This window comes from Hypanus sabinus, chromosome 28 (assembly GCF_030144855.1).
Source record: "Hypanus sabinus isolate sHypSab1 chromosome 28, sHypSab1.hap1, whole genome shotgun sequence".
Classification (NCBI taxonomy): Eukaryota; Metazoa; Chordata; class Chondrichthyes; order Myliobatiformes; family Dasyatidae; genus Hypanus; species Hypanus sabinus.
The window spans coordinates 45,005,825-45,026,603 of NC_082733.1; the positions used below are offsets into that span (position 1 = coordinate 45,005,825).

At 52.3% G+C, this 20,779-nt stretch overlaps 1 protein-coding gene across 1 annotated transcript in view; it reads right to left on the reverse strand.

Moving 5' to 3' along the window:
- LOC132382328 (uncharacterized) overlaps positions 1-20,779 on the reverse strand; it is a 188,536-nt gene that overhangs the window by 129,731 nt on the left and 38,026 nt on the right. The window contains exons 5-7 of the mRNA XM_059952456.1: positions 16,832-17,044; positions 15,490-15,521; positions 10,552-10,707 (exon numbers count right to left, since the gene is read on the reverse strand). Of these exons, the coding sequence (XP_059808439.1) occupies positions 10,552-10,707; positions 15,490-15,521; positions 16,832-17,044 (401 nt within the window). The remainder of the gene's footprint in view (positions 1-10,551; positions 10,708-15,489; positions 15,522-16,831; positions 17,045-20,779) is intronic.

Sequence of the window (20,779 nt, forward strand, 5' to 3'; positions counted from 1 at the left end):
GAAACTGACCGCACGGGCGTACAGGGTGGTGACGGTGTGTATGGAAACTGACCGCACGGGCGTACAGGGTGGTGACTGTGTGTATGGAAACTGACACACGGGCGTACAGGGTTGTGGCGGTGTGCATGGAAACTGACCGCACGGGCGTACAGAGTGGTGACGGTGTGTATGGAAACTGACCGCACGGGCGTACAGGGTGGTGACAGTGTGTATGGAAACTGACCGCACGGGCGTACAGGGTTGTGGCGGTGTGTATGGAAACTGACCGCACGGGCGTACAGGGTGGTGACGGTGTGTATGGAAACTGACCGCACGGGCGTACAGGGTGGTGACGGTGTGTATGGAAACTGACCGCACGGGCGTACAGAGTAGTGACGGTGTATGTGGAAACTGACCGCACGGGCGTACAGGGTGGTGACTGTGTGTATGGAAACTGACCGCACGGGTGTACAGGGTGGTGACAGTGTGTATGGAAACTGACCGCACGGGCGTACGGGGTGGTGACGGTGTGTATGGAAACTGACGCACGGACGTACAGGGTTGTGGCGGTGTGCATGGAAACTGACCGCACGGGTGTACAGGGTGGTGACTGTGTGTATGGAAACTGACCGCACGGACGTACAGGGTGGTGACGGTGTATGTGGAAACTGACCGCACGGGCGTACAGGGTGGTGACGGTGTGTATGGAAACTGACACACGGGCGTACAGGGTTGTGGCGGTGTGCATGGAAACTGACCGCACGGGCGTACCGGGTGGTGACTGTGTGTATGGAAACTGACCGCACGGGCGTACAGAGTGGTGACGGTGTGTATGGAAACTGACCGCACGGGCGTACAGGGTGGTGACTGTGTGTATGGAAACTGACCGCACGGGCGTACAGGGTGGTGACTGTGTGTACGGAAACTGACCGCACGGACGTACAGGCTGGTGACGGTGTGTATGGAAACTGACCACACGGGCGTACAGGGTGGTGACGGTGTGTATGGAAACTGACCGCACGGGCGTACAGGTTGGTGACTGTGTGTACGGAAACTGACCGCACGGACGTACAGGCTGGTGACTGTGTGTATGGAAACTGACCACACGGGCGTACAGGGTGGTGACGGTGTGTATGGAAACTGACCGCACGGGCGTACAGGGTGGTGACTGTGTGTACGGAAACTGACCGCACGGATGTACAGGCTGGTGACTGTGTGTATGGAAACTGACGCACGGGCGTACAGGGTTGTGGCGGTGTGTATGGAAACTGACCGCACGGAAGTACAGGCTGGTGACTGTGTGTATGGAAACTGACACACTGGCGTACCGGGTGGTGACAGTGTGTATGGAAACTGACCGCACGGGCGTACAGGGTGGTGACGGTGTGTATGGAAACTGACCGCACGGGCGTACAGGGTGGTGACTGTGTGTATGGAAACTGACCGCACGGGCGTACAGGGTGGTGACTGTGTGTATGGAAACTGACCGCACGGGCGTACAGGGTGGTGACTGTGTGTATGGAAACTGACCGCACGGGCGTACAGGGTGGTGACTGTGTGTATGGAAACTGACCGCACGGGCGTACAGGGTGGTGACTGTGTGTATGGAAACTGACCGCACGGGCGTACCGGGTGGTGACAGTGTGTATGGAAACTGACCGCACGGGTGTAGAGGCTGGTGACTGTGTGTATGGAAACTGACCGCACGGGCGTACCGGGTGGTGACAGTGTGTATGGAAACTGACCGCACGGGCGTACAGGGTTGTGGCGGTGTGCATGGAAACTGACCGCACGGGCGTACAGGGTGGTGACGGTGTGAATGGAAACTGACCGCACGGGCGTACAGGGTGGTGACGGTGTGTATGGAAACTGACACACGGGCGTACAGGGTTGTGGCGGTGTGCATGGAAACTGACCGCACGGGCGTACAGGGTGGTGACGGTGTGTATGGAAACTGACCGCACGGGCGTACAGGGTGGTGACAGTGTGTATGGAAACTGACCGCACGGGCGTACAGGGTTGTGGCGCTGTGTATGGAAACTGACCGCACGGGCGTACAGGGTGGTGACGGTGTGTATGGAAACTGACCGCACGGGCGTACAGGGTGGTGACGGTGTGTATGGAAACTGACCACACGGGCGTACAGGGTGGTGACTGTGTGTATGGAAACTGACCGCACGGGCGTACAGAGTAGTGACGGTGTATGTGGAAACTGACCGCACGGGCGTACAGGGTGGTGACTGTGTGTATGGAAACTGACCGCACGGGCGTACAGGGTGGTGACGGTGTGTATGGAAACTGACCGCACGGACGTATAGGGTGGTGACAGTGTGTATGGAAACTGACGCACGGGCGTACAGGGTGGTGACGGTATGTATGGAAACTGACCGCACGGGCGTACAGAGTGGTGACAGTGTGTATGGAAACTGACCGCACGGGCGTACAGGGTGGTGACGGTGTATGTGGAAACTGACCGCACGGACGTACAGGGTGGTGACAGTGTGTATGGAAACTGACGCACGGGCGTACAGGGTTGTGGCGGTGTGGATGTGGAAACTGACCGCACGGGCGTACCGGGTGGTGACTGTGTGGATGTGGAAACTGACCGCACGGGCGTACCGGGTGGTGACTGTGTGGATGTGGAAACTGACTGCACGGGCGTACCGGGTGGTGACGGTGTGGATGTGGAAACTGACCGCACGGGCGTACAGGGTTGTGGCAGTGTGTATGGAAACTGACCGCACGGGCGTACAGGGTTGTGACTGTGTGTATGGAAACTGACTGCACGGGCGTACAGGGTGGTGACGGTGTGTATGGAAACTGACCGCACGGGCGTACAGGGTGGTGACTGTGTGTATGGAAACTGACCGCACGGGCGTACCGGGTGGTGACTGTGTGTATGGAAACTGACCGCACGGGCGTACAGGGTGGTGACGGTGTGTATGGAAACTGACCGCACGGGCGTACCGGGTGGTGACTGTGTGTATGGAAACTAACCACACGGGCATACAGGGTGGTGACTGTGTGTATGGAAACTGACCGCACGGGCGTACAGGGTTGTGGCGGTGTGTATGGAAACTGACCGCACGGGCGTACAGAGTGGTGACAGTGTGTATGGAAGGTGACGGTGTGGATGTGGAAACTGACCGCACTGGCGTACAGGGTGGTGACGGTGTATGTGGAAACTGACAGCACGTGCGTACAGGGTGGTGACAGTGTGTATGGAAACTGACCGCACGGGCGTACAGGGTTGTGGCGGTGTGGATGTGGAAACTGACCGCACGGGCGTACCGGGTGGTGACTGTGTGGATGTGGAAACTGACCGCACGGGCGTACCGGGTGGTGACTGTGTGGATGTGGAAACTGACTGCACGGGCGTACCGGGTGGTGACGGTGTGGATGTGGAAACTGACCGCACGGGCGTACAGGGTTGTGGCAGTGTGTATGGAAACTGACCGCACGGGCGTACAGGGTTGTGACTGTGTGTATGGAAACTGACAGCACGGGCGTACAGGGTGGTGACGGTGTGTATGGAAACTGACCGCACGGGCGTACAGGGTGGTGACTGTGTGTATGGAAACTGACCGCACGGGCGTACCGGGTGGTGACTGTGTGTATGGAAACTGACCACACGGGCGTACAGGGTGGTGACGGTGTGTATGGAAACTGACCGCACGGGCGTACCGGGTGGTGACTGTGTGTATGGAAACTGACCACACGGGCATACAGGGTGGTGACTGTGTGTATGGAAACTGACCGCACGGGCGTACAGGGTTGTGGCGGTGTGTATGGAAACTGACCGCACGGGCGTACCGGGTGGTGACTGTGTGTATGGAAACTGACCGCACGGGCGTACAGGGTGGTGACGGTGTGTATGGAAACTGACCGCACGGACGTATAGGGTGGTGACAGTGTGTATGGAAACTGACGCACGGGCGTACAGGGTTGTGGCAGTGTGCATGGAAACTGACCGCACGGGTGTACAGGGTGGTGACTGTGTGTATGGAAACTGACCGCACGGACGTACAGGGTGGTGACGGTGTATGTGGAAACTGACCGCACGGGCGTACAGGGTGGTGACTGTGTGTATGGAAACTGACCGCACGGGCATACAGGGTGGTGACGGTGTGGATGTGGAAACTGACCGCACAGGCGTACAGGGTGGTGACAGTGTGTATGGAAACTGACCACACGGGCACACAGGGTGGTGACAGTGTGTATGGAAACTGGCAGAACAGGTGTAGAGGCTGGTGACTGTGTGTATGGAAACTGACCGCACGGGCGTACAGGGTGGTGACGGTGTGTATGGAAACTGACCGCACGGGCGTACAGGGTGTTGACAGTGTGTATGGAAACTGACCGCACGGGCGTACCGGGTGGTGACAGTGTGTATGGAAACTGACCGCACGGGTGTAGAGGCTGGTGACTGTGTGTATGGGAACTGACCGCACGGGCGTACCGGGTGGTGACGGTGTGCATGGAAACTGACCGCACGGGCGTACAGGGTGGTGACGGTGTGTATGGAAACTGACCGCACGGGCGTACAGGGTGGTGACTGTGTGTATGGAAACTGACACACGGGCGTACAGGGTTGTGGCGGTGTGCATGGAAACTGACCGCACGGGCGTACAGAGTGGTGACGGTGTGTATGGAAACTGACCGCACGGGCGTACAGGGTGGTGACAGTGTGTATGGAAACTGACCGCACGGGCGTACAGGGTTGTGGCGGTGTGTATGGAAACTGACCGCACGGGCGTACAGGGTGGTGACGGTGTGTATGGAAACTGACCGCACGGGCGTACAGGGTGGTGACGGTGTGTATGGAAACTGACCGCACGGGCGTACAGAGTAGTGACGGTGTATGTGGAAACTGACCGCACGGGCGTACAGGGTGGTGACTGTGTGTATGGAAACTGACCGCACGGGCGTACAGGGTGGTGACAGTGTGTATGGAAACTGACCGCACGGGCGTACAGGCTGGTGACGGTGTGTATGGAAACTGACCGCACGGGTGTACAGGGTGGTGACAGTGTGTATGGAAACTGACCGCACGGGCGTACGGGGTGGTGACGGTGTGTATGGAAACTGACGCACGGACGTACAGGGTTGTGGCGGTGTGCATGGAAACTGACCGCACGGGTGTACAGGGTGGTGACTGTGTGTATGGAAACTGACCGCACGGACGTACAGGGTGGTGACGGTGTATGTGGAAACTGACCGCACGGGCGTACAGGGTGGTGACGGTGTGTATGGAAACTGACACACGGGCGTACAGGGTTGTGGCGGTGTGCATGGAAACTGACCGCACGGGCGTACCGGGTGGTGACTGTGTGTATGGAAACTGACCGCACGGGCGTACAGAGTGGTGACGGTGTGTATGGAAACTGACCGCACGGGCGTACAGGGTGGTGACTGTGTGTATGGAAACTGACCGCACGGGCGTACAGGGTGGTGACTGTGTGTACGGAAACTGACCGCACGGACGTACAGGCTGGTGACGGTGTGTATGGAAACTGACCACACGGGCGTACAGGGTGGTGACGGTGTGTATGGAAACTGACCGCACGGGCGTACAGGTTGGTGACTGTGTGTACGGAAACTGACCGCACGGACGTACAGGCTGGTGACTGTGTGTATGGAAACTGACCACACGGGCGTACAGGGTGGTGACGGTGTGTATGGAAACTGACCGCACGGGCGTACAGGGTGGTGACTGTGTGTACGGAAACTGACCGCACGGATGTACAGGCTGGTGACTGTGTGTATGGAAACTGACGCACGGGCGTACAGGGTTGTGGCGGTGTGTATGGAAACTGACCGCACGGAAGTACAGGCTGGTGACTGTGTGTATGGAAACTGACACACTGGCGTACCGGGTGGTGACAGTGTGTATGGAAACTGACCGCACGGGCGTACAGGGTGGTGACGGTGTGTATGGAAACTGACCGCACGGGCGTACAGGGTGGTGACTGTGTGTATGGAAACTGACCGCACGGGCGTACAGGGTGGTGACTGTGTGTATGGAAACTGACCGCACGGGCGTACAGGGTGGTGACTGTGTGTATGGAAACTGACCGCACAGGCGTACAGGGTGGTGACTGTGTGTATGGAAACTGACCGCACGGGCGTACAGTGTGGTGACTGTGTGTATGGAAACTGACCGCACGGGCGTACAGGGTGGTGACGGTGTGTATGGAAACTGACCGCACGGGCGTACAGGGTGGTGACTGTGTGTATGGAAACTGACCGCACGGGCGTACAGGTTTGTGGCGGTGTGCATGGAAACTGACCGCACGGGCATACAGGGTGGTGACTGTGTGTATGGAAACTGACCGCACGGGCGTACAGGGTGGTGACTGTGTGTATGGAAACTGACCGCACGGGCGTACAGGGTGGTGACTGTGTGTATGGAAACTGACCGCACGGGCGTACAGGGTGGTGACGGTGTGTATGGAAACTGACCGCACGGGCGTACAGGGTTGTGGCGGTGTGTATGGAAACTGACCGCACGGGCGTACCGGGTGGTGACTGTGTGTATGGAAACTGACCGCACGGGCGTACAGGGTGGTGACGGTGTGTATGGAAACTGACCGCACGGACGTACAGGGTGGTGACAGTCTGTATGGAAACTGACGCACGGGCGTACAGGGTGGTGACGGTATATATGGAAACTGACCACACGGGCGTACAGAGTGGTGACAGTGTGTATGGAAACTGACCGCACGGGCGTACAGGGTGGTGACTGTGTGTACGGAAACTGACCGCACGGACGTACAGGCTGGTGACTGTGTGTATGGAAACTGACGCACGGGCGTACAGGGTTGTGGCGGTGTGTATGGAAACTGACCGCACGGGCATACAGGGTGGTGACTGTGTGTATGGAAACTGACCGCACGGGCGTACAGGGTTGTGGCAGTGTGTATGGAAACTGACCGCACGGGCGTACAGGGTTGTGGCGGTGTATGTGGAAACTGACCGCACGGGCGTACAGGGTGGTGACGGTGTGTATGGAAACTGACACACGGGCGTACAGGGTTGTGGCGGTGTGCATGGAAACTGACCGCACGGGCGTACCGGGTGGTGACTGTGTGTATGGAAACTGACCGCACGGGCGTACAGGGTGGTGACGGTGTGTATGGAAACTGACCGCACGGGCGTACAGGGTGGTGACTGTGTGTATGGAAACTGACCGCACGGGCGTACAGTGTTGTGGCGGTGTGTATGGAAACTGACCGCACGGAAGTACAGGCTGGTGACTGTGTGTATGGAAACTGACCGCACGGGCGTACAGGCTGGTGACGGTGTGTATGGAAACTGACCACACGGACGTACAGGCTGGTGACGGTGTGTATGGAAACTGACCACACGGGCACACAGGCTGGTGACTGTGCGTATGGAAACTGACGCACGGGCGTACAGGGTTGTGGCGGTGTGTATGGAAACTGACCGCACGGAAGTACAGGCTGGTGACTGTGTGTATGGAAACTGACCGCACGGGCGTACCGGGTGGTGACAGTGTGTATGGAAACTGACACACGGGCGTACAGGGTGGTGGCGGTGTGTATGGAAACTGACCGCACGGGCGTACAGGATGGTGACGGTGTGTATGGAAACTGACCACACGGGCGTACAGGGTTGTGACTGTGTGTATGGAAACTGACCACACGGGCGTACCGGGTGGTGACTGTGTGTATGGAAACTGACCGCACGGGCGTACAGGGTTGTGGCGGTGTGTATGGAAACTGACCGCACGGGCGTACAGGGTTGTGGCGGTGTGTATGGAAACTGGCAGAACAGGTGTAGAGGGTGGTGACTGTGTGTATGGAAATTGGTGGAACAGGTACACAGGGTGTTAAAAGCATAACATTGACAATGATGAAATGCTTTGAGAGGGTGTTCATGACTAGACTGAACTGCCACCTCAGCAAGGACCTGGACCCACTGCAATTTGCCTATTGCCACAATAGGTCAACAGCAGACGCAATCTCAATGGTTCTTCACTCAGCCTTAAACCACCTGGACAACACAAACACCTATGTCAGGATGCTGTTCATCGACTATAGCTCAGCAATTAATCCTGATTGAGAAGTTGTAGAACCTGGTCTTCTGTATCTCCCTCTGCAACTGGATTCTTGACTTCCTAAACGGAAGACCACAATCTGTGCAGATTGGTGATAATATCTCCTTCTCACTGGCACACCTTGGGGGGGGGGGGGGTGTGCTTAGCCCACTGTTCTACTCTCTCTGTACACATGACTGTGTGGCTTAAATACCATCCATAAATTCACTGATGGTAAAACCATTGTTGGTCGAATCTCAGGTGGTGACTAGAGGGCATACAGGAGTGAGATATACCAGCTAGTGTAGTAGTGTTGCAGCAACAACCTGGCACTCAGTATCAGGAAGGAGGTACAGAAGCCTGAAGGCACACACTCAGCGATTCAGGAACAGCTCCTTCCCCTCTGCCATCAGGGAGGAGGTACAGGAGCCTAAAGGCACACACTCAGCGATTCAGGAACAGCTTCTTCCCCTCTGCCGTCCGGTTCCTAAATGAACACTGAACCCTTGGACACGACCTCATTTTTTTTTTAAATATACAGTACTTCTGTTTTTTTGCATATTTTTAAATCTATTCAATATACGTATACTGTAATTGATTTACTTATTATTATTTTTATTTTTTTTCTTCTGTATTATGTATTGCATTGAACTGCTGCTGAGTTAACAAATATCACACCACATGCTGGTGATAATAAACTTGATTCTGTACACGGAAACAGGCTGAGCAGGGGTACAGGGTTGTAACAGTGTACATGAAACTGGCTGCTCAGATTGTCAGGGTGGTAACGGTGTATGTGGAAACGGGCTGAACAGGTGTACAGTGTAGTAACGGTGTACGTGGAAACGGGCTGAACAGGTGTACAGTGTGGTAACAGTGTACGTGGAAATGGGCTGAACAGGTGTACAGTATAGTAACGGTGTATGTGGAAACGGGCTGAACAGGTGTACAGTGTAGTAACGGTGTACATGGAAACGGGCTGAACAGGTGTACAGTGTGGTAATGGTGCACGTGGAAATGGGCTGAACAGGTGTACAGTATAGTAACGGTGTACGTGGAAACGGGCTGAACAGGTGTACAGTGTAGTAACGGTGTACGTGGAAACGGGCTGAACAGGTGTACAGTGTAGTAACGGTGTATGTGGAAACGGGCTGAACAGGTGTACAGTGTAGTAACGGTGTATGTGGAAATGGGCTGAACAGGTGCACAGTGTAGTAACGGTGTATGTGGAAATGGGCTGAACAGGTGTACAAGGTGGTAACCGTGTACGTGGAAACTGACAGCACACTTTCCTTCACTGGTCTAGACAATGATTTCAAGAGACAGGAAATAGCAGATTTATACATCTCTAGTTAGGCCACATCTGGAAACAACCATTAACCTTTTCCCAGGATTGAAATGTCTGATACCAGAGGGCATGCATTTACGGCAAGAGGGGAAAGTTCATTGTTCAAAGGAGATGCTCGGAAGTAATGAGTACCCGGAATGTTCCGCCAGGAGCAGATTTGCTAGAGGAGTTCAAGAGGCTGTGAGACTCACACGTCAATGGGAGAGAATGGACAGGCAGAAGGGATATAAGGAAACAATAATTAGTTTGGTATTGGTCAAAGGGGCTGTCCTGTGCTGTATTCTTCGATGTTCTATGCTCCTTGTTTACCTCTATAAGCTCATCCCTCAGCCTCTTAAGCTCCAAGAAACACCGTCTCCACCAGTCGTTATAACATGCCCTCCAGTCGCTGTATATCCCTGTGCATCTTTTCAGTTTAATATCACCCCTACAGTGGGCAGCCAGAACTCCAGGTGCGTCTCACCTACAGCTGTAAACACAAGATGCTAGAAACCCTGAGCAACACAAAACGCTGCCCACACCTTTGGTTTGAAGGAAGTGGGAGGAGCCAATAGAGAAAAGAGGGATTGTAAAGTTTCCAGTTCATCCCCCACAAAATACAACCTTTCTACATCAACTCCATTTCCCATTCTTTGTCCATTCACCCGACCCACTGGTTGGTTTCTGTAATCTAACCTGTCTTCCTCGCTATCAACCACACTGCTGGATCCTTCATCAAGTGCAAACATCTATACTGTCGCCTAAACTAGAGGTTCCTACCTTTTTTATGGGACCCCCTTACCACTGGCCGAGGGATCTGTGGACTTCGGGTTGGGAAACCCTGGTGTAAATCATTGACGGATTGTTGATATCAAATGAAAAGCGAATACTAAGGTATATGCACAGAACAGCACCCCCCCCCCCACACACACACACACATATTGTGTCGCCCAAGCTAATCCCACCTGACCCTCGGTCCCTTCCTGTTCAAGTCTCTGAAACACTCTATTTTCCAACCGCAAGCAGTATCTAACTACCCTGTCAGTGGAGCCAGTCACAGCGGGTGATGGAGGCAAAGCATTTCCACTGCGCAGGAGGTTATACCGCGGGGACGCGCCACGTCTGATGGCTGTGAGAGCGAGTGCTCTGGGTATGTCGGCAGCGGGCCCCGGTCCCGGTCACTCACAAAGTGCTGATAGAAACGGCTGAGCCGCGGTTTGCCATGGTTGTTAAATATCAGGATCGCCTTAATCATCCTCCCGGCCGACGCTGCCCACTTCCGCCACACCAACACTTCCGGCTCTCTACTGCCCCCTACCCTGGCCGACTGCCCACTACATGACTAGAGCACATTCCAGTGCGCGGTGCACTCTGGTAAAAATGAACTACCATTGCTACCTGGACCCGCAGAACGGATCAAACACACAAAAAATACTGAAGGAACTCAGCAGATCAAGCAGCGTCTATGGAGGAAAATCAGCAGTCAACGTTTCAGGCTGAGACTCCTCATCAATAATCCCGATGAAAGGCCTCTGCAAAAAAAGGCCGAATGTCCGCTTTCTTCCAAAGCTGCTGTCTGATCTGCTGAGTTCCTCCTCCATTGTATGTGTGTTGAGATAGATATCCCGCTTCTGTAGACTTCAAGAATGGATTCAATAGATTGCAATAGTGTGTTTTCCCGTATGAATTTCGAACTCATCATGACAGAGATTAAAAATACCATACACCTTCTTTGCTACTTAAAATTAATTTGTTTGCTCGCTTTCCCAGTTCTGAAGAAGGGCCTTGCACCCGAAACATTAATAAGCTTTTCTCTTGCAACAAATCATACCTGATTTCTTAGTATCTCCAGCATTGTTTTCCTGAATGCAATAGGAATCGATCAAACAGCCCCTAAGAATGGCCAGTCTTTCAACAAAATTTTAAGTTCCACATCAATGCTATTTTCCTGTTCTATTGTTCCAGCAAGATGACTGACGACGGCATCTTGCAGTTTACAAAACAACTAGATATTCCTTTAAATATACTTCTGAACTGCAATTGATGGCAGCTTGAAATTTCCCTTATAAGAATATATTTTGGAGCCAACTAAATTATCAGGCGTTTCTATGATCTCCTGGGGGATTTGGCATGGATGAGAGTGGAGAGCGCAGCTACAGCTACAGCCATGTGTGTGTCTCCCTCCTGCATCAGTTCCTAATGGCCAAACTCGAACCCAAGGACAAGACTCCCCCCAAAAGAGATCTCAATAATCCATGATTCTGAACCACTACCCCCTGCACCAGTTACTCAGCCACGCATTCATCTGCTACATCATCCTCATGGCGCATGGCACAGGCAGCAATCCAGAGATTATGTGGAAAATGGGATGGGTGACCACTCCTCATTACCCAGTATCAATCCCCCCCTTCTCGTCCTCCAAAGGACCGACATTCACTTTAGCCACCCTGTCCCGCTTTGTACAATTACGGAAAATTTTACTGTTTTTATATTTTGTACTAATTTATTTTCATAATCTAGCTTCCCTTTCTTTATTACTCGCTTAGTGATTCTTTGTAGCTTTTTAAAAGTTTTCCCAATCTTCCACTTTCCCACATATGCAAGGGGTTTTAGTTTGAAGCCTTCTTTTATTTCCTTAGTTATCCAAGGCTGCCTCTCCCCACCCTTACTGTCCTGGCTTATAACTGGAATATACTTTTGTTGAGCACCGTGAAAAATCTCTTTGAAAGTCTTCTGCTGTTCCTCAACATTCCTACCACATAGCCTGTCTTCCTGGTCTACAGTAGCCAAACCCTCCCTCATCCCATTGTAGTCTCCACTGTTTAGGCATGATACACTGGTTTTAGATTGAACTATTGCACTCTCCATTTGTATAAGACACTCACTCATACTGTGATCATTCTATCCAAAAGGATCCTGAACAAGATCACTAATTTTACCTGTCTCGTTGCACAGGACCAGATCTAAGATATCACGTTCCCTTGTAGTTTCAGCAACGTGCTCCGTGATAACTGCTGTTCCATTCTTACATGCTTCAGATATTTGTTCATTGCCTGTCCCACTGTAGTTATTATTTGGTGGCCAATAGACAACTTCCACCAGTGATTTTTTTCCCCTTCACTACTCCTTATCTCTACCCAGATTGATTCAACATTCTGCTCCTTTGATCTTATATTGTGTCCCACTATTGTCTAGATCTCATCCTAAATTAAGAGCACTACCCCACCTTCCTGCCTATCATACCTCTTTGCACTGATTTGTGCCGCAAGTTCACCGACATTGTTTCAAATACTACGGGCATTCAGATACAGTGCCTTTACACTCATTGTGCTTTTGCACTTGACTTTTCTTCCCTTACTTTTTTTTTAATCTTTTGCTTTCTTCATCTTTATCCATACTTCTCCAATCTGTTGAACCCACCCCCTAACATTTAGTTTAAAGCCCTATCCACAGCCCTAGTTATGCGATTCGCAAGGACCCACATCCCATCCCGGTTCAGGTGGAGCCCTTCCCATTGGTACAGCTCTCTCCTTCCCCAACACTGGTGCCAATTTCCCATGAATTCAAACCCGCTTCTCCCACACTGATCCTTGAGCCACGCATTTAACTCTCTAATCTTCTTCACCCTCTGCCAATTTGCATGTGGTTCAGGTAGTAGTCCAGATATTACCACCTTTTTGGTTCTGCTTTACAATTTAGTCCCGAGCTGCTCAAATTCCTTCTGCAGAACCTCTTTCCTTGTTCTGCTATGTAATTGATACCCACATGGACCATGACAACTGGATATTTCCCCTCCCACCATAGGTCAGATAAGACGTCCTGAACCCAGACACCAGGCAGGCAGCACAGTCTTCAGGATGCTCTATCCCTGCAACAGAGAACTTTGTCTATTTCCTTGACTATACTATCCCCAATTACCGCCACATTTCCCTTCTCTCCCCCTCTTGAATGGCTCCCTGAACCACGGTGCCACAGTTCGGTTGCTCAACCTTCCTACAGCTCACACTCTCATCCACACAGGGGGGCAAAAATCTCAAGACCTGCTGGACAAGCTCAAGGGCTGAGGCTCCTCCAGTATTGTCTCTTGGATCCCACTACCCACCTCACTCACAGTCACACCCTCCTGCCCCCGACCACAGACCAAATTTGAGGCAGCTAATCTAATGGGTGTGGGTACCTCCTGAAACAGAGAATCCAGGTAACTGTCCCCCTCCCTGATGTGTCATAGTGTTTGAAGCTCAGATTGCAGGTCATCAGCTTTGAGCCCGAGTTCCTCGAGTAGTCAACACTTGCTGCAGATGTGGTCACCCGGAACCACGATGGGGTCCACCAGCTCCCACATCATGCAGCTACAGCACATCACCTGATCCTGCATCATCCCTACTTTATTTAATTAGCTGTAATTTAGTAACTTCTTATTCAACCACTACAAAAGTCTCTCCTGCTGCTTACCTGTACTTCCTCGCAGAAATCACTTGATCCAAAGCTTCAAGTTCCCACTCCTACACTGGTCTACTCGCACAGTGGCCGCTCCGCTTTACTTTTACTTACTCCTGCAAATGAATCGCAAATCCATTGGTCTGCCACTGATGCTCTGAGCCCTGTGGAAAGCTTTTTAAAAAACTCTTCTCCCCAAACTGTGCAAAACTCACTCTCTCTCTGGGTTGGAGTAGTCCACGTCTGCTGACTGGGGAGCAGGTTCAAGGGTTGGAGTGGTCTACATCTGCTGACTGGGGAGGAGGTACCAGCCTCCTACCGACCACACACCATTGCTGGCACTGAACACAGCTCACAGAGAGTTCTCCAAATTACCAGAGGTAAAGTGAAAACATTGGTTTGAAAGTTTGAAAATATTAGTTAACCTTTATTCATTTAGGAAAGTGAAATTTTGTTAAGCAATTTATATAAAGAGTGTGAGGTGTTCTTCACCAGCAAGTTTTATTAATGAAAGAATATAAAAATCTGTTAAAAAGCAGGTCCCACTGCAACTTTCATGTGAATTATTAACATTTCCAGCTCTTGACCACAAAGAGAGTTCAAGAGTTCTACTGGCTCCTCACCAGTGGCTCTAACTTGCTTTCACATCGCTCCCTCCTCAGCTTTCTGACCTTGTCGACCGCAGAAAGTCTGGTTGGTATAGCTCACCCTTGTTCAGTATTTCCTGCAATAGTTTCGATCTCCACACTTCTGGAGCCTCCAGAGGATCTTCCCCACCCACCTTCGAGTGCTACAGATGATGGGCTTCTCCTCACTACCATCTCCAGTGGCCTGGTCACTGTAACTAAATCAGCAGACTACAGGCAGAACTCCAGTACAAATTCCAGCCTGTAAAGGTGAAGGCTTCCAACCTGTCTCCTGAAAACGGACTGTTCCTCTCATTGAACCTGCAACTTTATGTACTTAGTGAGAATTGAGAGGGCAGCACATAGCGCAACACTTCATTGCCTCTGCTGCCTGGAAGGAGTTTGCTCATTCTCCTCATGACTGTGTGGGTTCCTGCCACATTCCAGAGAAGAGCCGGTCAGGATATTTAGAGATACAGCACAGAATAGGCCCTTCTGGCTCACAAGGGCAGCCACCGATTTGACCTAGCTTAATCACAGAAAAGTTTACAATAACAATTTAACTTACTAACTAGTACATCTTTGGACTGTGGGTGAAAGCGGAGCATGCAGGGAAAATTGACAGGCACGAGGGAAGAACATTCACACTGTCTTACAGAGGACTGAATTCCAGAGTCCAATGCCCTGAGCTGTAATAGTATTATGCTCTATGTTAGTAAGTGGGGTATGCCGTGGTGACACTGTGAACTGCCCCCACCCCCCCCCCCCAGCACAACAGACTGGGCTGGCCATAGGCACAAATCATACATTTCTTGTGACAAATAAAGGTAATGTTTACTCCTTTTTGAATCTTTCATTTCCTTATTGCACTGAGACAACCTACTTTCAGTTCCGTAAATCCACCCCCAGTGCAAAAAAAAAAGAAACAAACTTGCAGACCCCCTCCCCTGAAGGGAAAAACAGACACAAATCACCGACCCCGGACACCCTCACTCACAAAGAACAGTAACGGTAGCACCAAACCCCCAACCCCTCCTTACACACAAAAATTAACAGCTCACCCACTTGCTAATTGGCCACAAGAAAGAAAACACTGAGAAACAAAAGGAAACCAATATAAAGTACAATCCAATTATTACATAAATCTCAGAATATCAGAAATATCTTTTCATCTGCATATGAGGAGAGCAGTCGACAAATTCAGTCCTTCTGTAAAGAGTGACCACTGATCCGGGTCTGAGCGTTGCTGATCCAGCTGCTGACCATCTCTGTTGGGAGCCACTGGTGACCCCCACCACATTCATCTCGATGCTTTAGTCTTGCCGCTTCGAGATGGAGTTGTTCATGACCCTGTGCCCTGTCTCTGGTCTTTTCTGCGACTCAGTTTGTGCTCTCGGTCCTTCTTGGCCTCCGGTCTCTAATCTCCTGGAGGCAGCTCTCCGGACGCAGCATGGCGCTAAATCCTTTGAGTTCCATCACAGGCTCCAGCAGTTTCCGTAACACAAACAAGACAAAGAGCAAGCAGAAGGTGTAGAAAAAAATGAAATAATTCGAGAAATTTGTTATCTGGAAGATGTTGCCCAAGGAATCGTTTGTTTGTACCATCTAGACAGGATTGACAGTTGAATTAGAAGACGCGCCACAGGGCCGGGGCTCCCACACAAGATTTCGTTCAAAGCCAAAGAGAACTTCTGAGCACCAAGATTCTCAGGAAAACTTACCACAATTTTAACATTAAAAGATTATACAGTCAGAGTAAATGTTCATAAACAGATTTAAAGATGAAGATGAGTGAGATATACTTTGCTGTTAGGGTTTCACTGACTGCCTGGGTCTTCAATCATCCTGGAAGGCAAGAAAATTTGTTAAACATTAAAAATATGAAACAAATCATTTCTGGAGTATACCACCAACCTGGAGGAGAAGCTGAGTTCACCTGAAAACCAGGCTCAGGTTTACAACACACTTGTCAGCTCTGCAGACAGGAGAAGAGAGTGGGTGGGGATATGAGCAAGGTCAGGAACCATCTCTACCCAAGTGGAAGTGCAACATCAGGTATTTACATAATTTATTATTATATTGTAATTTGGCCTTTACTGTTCCTGTTGTCTTGTTTATTAATTATTATATTGTCTTGCACTGTTTTGTGCACCTTATGTAGTCCCATGTTGGTCTGTAGTCTAATGTAGTTTTGTGTTGTTTCACGTAGTCTAATGTAGTTTTGTGTTGTTTCACGTAGTCTATTGTAGTTTTGTGTTGTTTCATGTAGCACTATGGTCCTGGAGGAACGTTGTTTCATTTTTACTGTGTACTGTACCAGCAGTTATGGTTGAAATGACAATAAAAGCGACTTGACTTGACTTCAGATTGCAAACAAGGGAAGCCGACGGTCTGTTCCCGCACCATGGATGAATAATCCCATTCCACATTTCCCAAAATTCATGAAATTAAAATTTTTTTTATCGTCAGCCCCCTCCCCTTGGCCACTTTCTTTAGCCTCTTCCTCATTTTTCGACTTTGTAGCAAATATATTGTCTGTCCAAGAACTTCCTGCCTTTTTATCCCCTGCAAAGTTGCACTTTGTCACGGTCCCTGCATCCATTTTGGCCAACGTAACTGAAAACCAAGAACATGTGTTACTTTAAAAGACAAACACGAGGAAGACTGCAGATGCTGGAAATTCAAGCAACACACGCAACATGCTGGTGGAACACAGCAGGTCAAGCAGCATCTATAGGGAGAAGCGCTGTCGACGTTTCGGGCCGAGACCCTTTGTCAGGACTGGTCCTGGGTGATGGGGATCCTGAATGATGGATGCTGGTTACTGAAGATGCCCCAATGCTGGGGAGGTTAGTGCTCATGATGGAGCTGGCCAAGTTTACAATGTTCACAAATGTGTCTTTTGCACCAACGACCAACACCATCAGAGAGGAGTAGTCCGCAAGGAGCTGAGGCCAGTGCAGATAAGCCATGATTACTCTGAATGGTGGGGCAGAGCTCTTCATCTCCCCCTTCTCCCAACCACCCATCTTCCCCCCTCACTTGGTCTCACCTGTCACCTGACAGTTTGTACTCCTTGACCTCCCCCCAGCTTCTGCCCCATTCCTGAAGGGTCTAGGCCTGTAACGTCAACTGTTTATTCCCCGCCAGAGAAGCTGAGTCTCTCCAGCAATGTGTGAGAGAGAGTGCGAGCGAGCATGTGAGTGCAAGAGAGTGTGAGTGCAAAAGGGAGTGTGAGTGTGAGCGAGCAAGTGTGTGAGTGAGTGAGAGCAAGCGAGAGTGTGAGTGTGAGCGAGCGAGAGTGTGTGAGAGCGAGCGAGAGAGTGTGAGTGTGTGAGTGCGAGCGAGAGAGAGTGTGAGTGTGTGAGAGCGAGAGTGTGAGTGCGAGCGAGAGAGTGTGAGTGAGTGAGAGCGAGAGTGTGAGTGAGAGCGAGAGTGAGTGAGAGCGAGAGTGAGTGAGAGCGAGCGTGAGTGTGAGAGCGAGCGAGAGAGAGTGTGAGAGCGAGAGTGTGAGTGCGAGCGAGAGAGAGTGTGAGTGCGAGCGAGAGAGAGTGTGAGTGCGAGCGAGAGAGAGTGTGAGAGCGAGAGTGTGAGTGCGAGCGAGAGAGAGTGTGAGTGCGAGCGAGACAGAGTGTGAGTGCGAGCGAGAGAGAGTGTGAGAGCGAGAGTGTGAGTGCGAGCGAGAGAGAGTGTGAGTGCGAGCGAGACAGAGTGTGAGTGCGAGCGAGACAGAGTGTGAGTGCGAGCGAGACAGAGTGTGAGTGCGAGCGAGACAGAGTGTGAGTGCGAGCGAGACAGAGTGTGAGTGCGAGCGAGACAGAGTGTGAGTGCGAGCGAGACAGAGTGTGAGTGCGAGCGAGACAGAGTGTGAGTGCGAGCGAGACAGAGTGTGAGTGCGAGCGAGACAGAGTGTGAGTGCGAGCGAGACAGAGTGTGAGTGCGAGCGAGACAGAGTGTGAGTGCGAGCGAGACAGAGTGTGAGTGCGAGCGAGACAGAGTGTGAGTGCGAGCGAGACAGAGTGTGAGTGCGAGCGAGACAGAGTGTGAGTGCGAGCGAGACAGAGTGTGAGTGCGAGCGAGACAGAGTGTGAGTGCGAGCGAGACAGAGTGTGAGTGCGAGCGAGACAGAGTGTGAGTGCGAGCGAGACAGAGTGTGAGTGCGAGCGAGACAGAGTGTGAGTGCGAGCGAGACAGAGTGTGAGTGCGAGCGAGACAGAGTGTGAGTGCGAGCGAGACAGAGTGTGAGTGCGAGCGAGACAGAGTGTGAGTGCGAGCGAGACAGAGTGTGAGTGCGAGCGAGACAGAGTGTGAGTGCGAGCGAGACAGAGTGTGAGTGCGAGCGAGACAGAGTGTGAGTGCGAGCGAGACAGAGTGTGAGTGCGAGCGAGACAGAGTGTGAGTGCGAGCGAGACAGAGTGTGAGTGCGAGCGAGACAGAGTGTGAGTGCGAGCGAGACAGAGTGTGAGTGCGAGCGAGACAGAGTGTGAGTGCGAGCGAGACAGAGTGTGAGTGCGAGCGAGACAGAGTGTGAGTGAGAGCGAGACAGAGTGTGAGTGAGAGCGAGACAGAGTGTGAGTGCGAGCGAGACAGAGTGTGAGTGCGAGCGAGACAGAGTGTGAGTGCGAGCGAGACAGAGTGTGAGTGCGAGCGAGACAGAGTGTGAGTGCGAGCGAGACAGAGTGTGAGTGCGAGCGAGAGAGTGTGAGTGCGAGCGAGACAGAGTGTGAGTGCGAGCGAGACAGAGTGTGAGTGCGAGCGAGACAGAGTGTGAGTGCGAGCGAGAGAGAGTGTGAGTGCGAGCGAGAGAGAGTGTGAGTGCGAGCGAGAGAGTGTGAGTGCGAGCCAGAGAGTGTGAGTGCGAGCGAGAGAGTGTGAGTGAGCGAGAGAGTGTGAGTGCGAGCAAGAGAGTGTGAGTGCGAGCGAGAGTGTGAGTGCGAGCGAGAGAGTGTGAGTGCGAGCGAGAGAGAGTGTAAGTGAGTGCAAGAGAGTGTGAGTGCGAGCGAGAGAGTGTGATTGCGAGCGAGAGTGTGAGTGCGAGCGAGAGAGTGTGAGTGCGAGCGAGAGAGTGTGAGTGCGAGCGAGAGAGTGTGAGTGCGAGCGAGAGTGTGAGTGCGAGCGAGAGAGTGTGAGTGCGAGCGAGAGTGTGAGTGCGAGCGAGAGTGTGAGTGCGAGCGAGAGAGTGTGAGTGCGAGTGAGAGAGTGTGAGTGAGAGCGAGAGTGTGAGTGCGAGCGAGAGAGAGAGTGTGAGTGAGTGCGAGAGTGTGAGTGCGAGCGAGAGTGTGAGTGCGAATGAGAGAGAGAGTGTGAGTGAGTGCGAGCAAGAGAGAGTGTGAGTGAGTGCGAGCAAGAGAGAGTGTGAGTGCGAGCGAGAGAGTGTGAGTGCGAGCGAGAGAGTGTGAGTGCGAGCGAGAGAGTGTGAGTGCGAGCGAGAGAGTGTGAGTGCGAGCGAGAGTGTGAGTGCGAGCGAGAGAGTGTGAGTGCGAGCGAGAGTGTGAGTGCGAGCGAGAGTGTGAGTGCGAGCGAGAGTGTGAGTGCGAGCGAGAGAGTGTGAGTGCGAGCGAGAGTGTGAGTGCGAGCGAGAGAGTGTGAGTGCGAGCGAGAGAGAGTGAGTGAGAGCGAGAGTGTGAGTGCGAGCGAGAGAGTGTGAGTGCGAGCGAGAGAGTGTGAGTGCGAGCGAGAGAGTGTGAGTGCGAGCGAGAGAGTGTGAGTGCGAGCGAGAGAGTGTGAGTGCGAGCGAGAGAGTGTGAGTGAGAGCGAGAGTGTGAGTGCGAGCGAGAGAGTGTGAGTGCGAGCGAGAGTGAGTGTGAGTGCGAGCGAGAGAGTGTGAGTGCGAGCGAGAGAGTGTGAGTGCGAGCGAGAGAGTGTGAGTGCGAGCGAGAGAGCGTGAGTGCGAGCGAGAGTGTGAGTGCGAGAGAGAGTGAGTGAGAGCGAGAGTGTGAGTGCGAACGAGAGAGTGTGAGTGCGAACGAGAGAGTGTGAGTGCGAGCGAGAGAGTGTGAGTGCGAGCGAGAGAGTGTGAGTGCGAGCGAGAGAGCGTGAGTGCGAGCGAGAGTGTGAGTGCGAGAGAGAGTGAGTGAGAGCGAGAGTGTGAGTGCGAACGAGAGAGTGTGAGTGCGAACGAGAGAGTGTGAGTGCGAGCGAGAGAGTGTGAGTGCGAGCGAGAGCGTGTGAGCAAGAGAGAGTGAGTGTGAGCGAGAGTGTGAGTGCGAACGAGAGAGAGAGTGTGAGTGAGTGCGAGCTAGAGAGAGTGCGAGCAAGAGAGAGTGTGAGTGCGAGCGAGAGAGTGTGAGTGCGAGCGAGAGAGTGTGTGTGCGAGCGAGAGTGTGTGAGTGCGAGCGAGAGTGTGTGAGT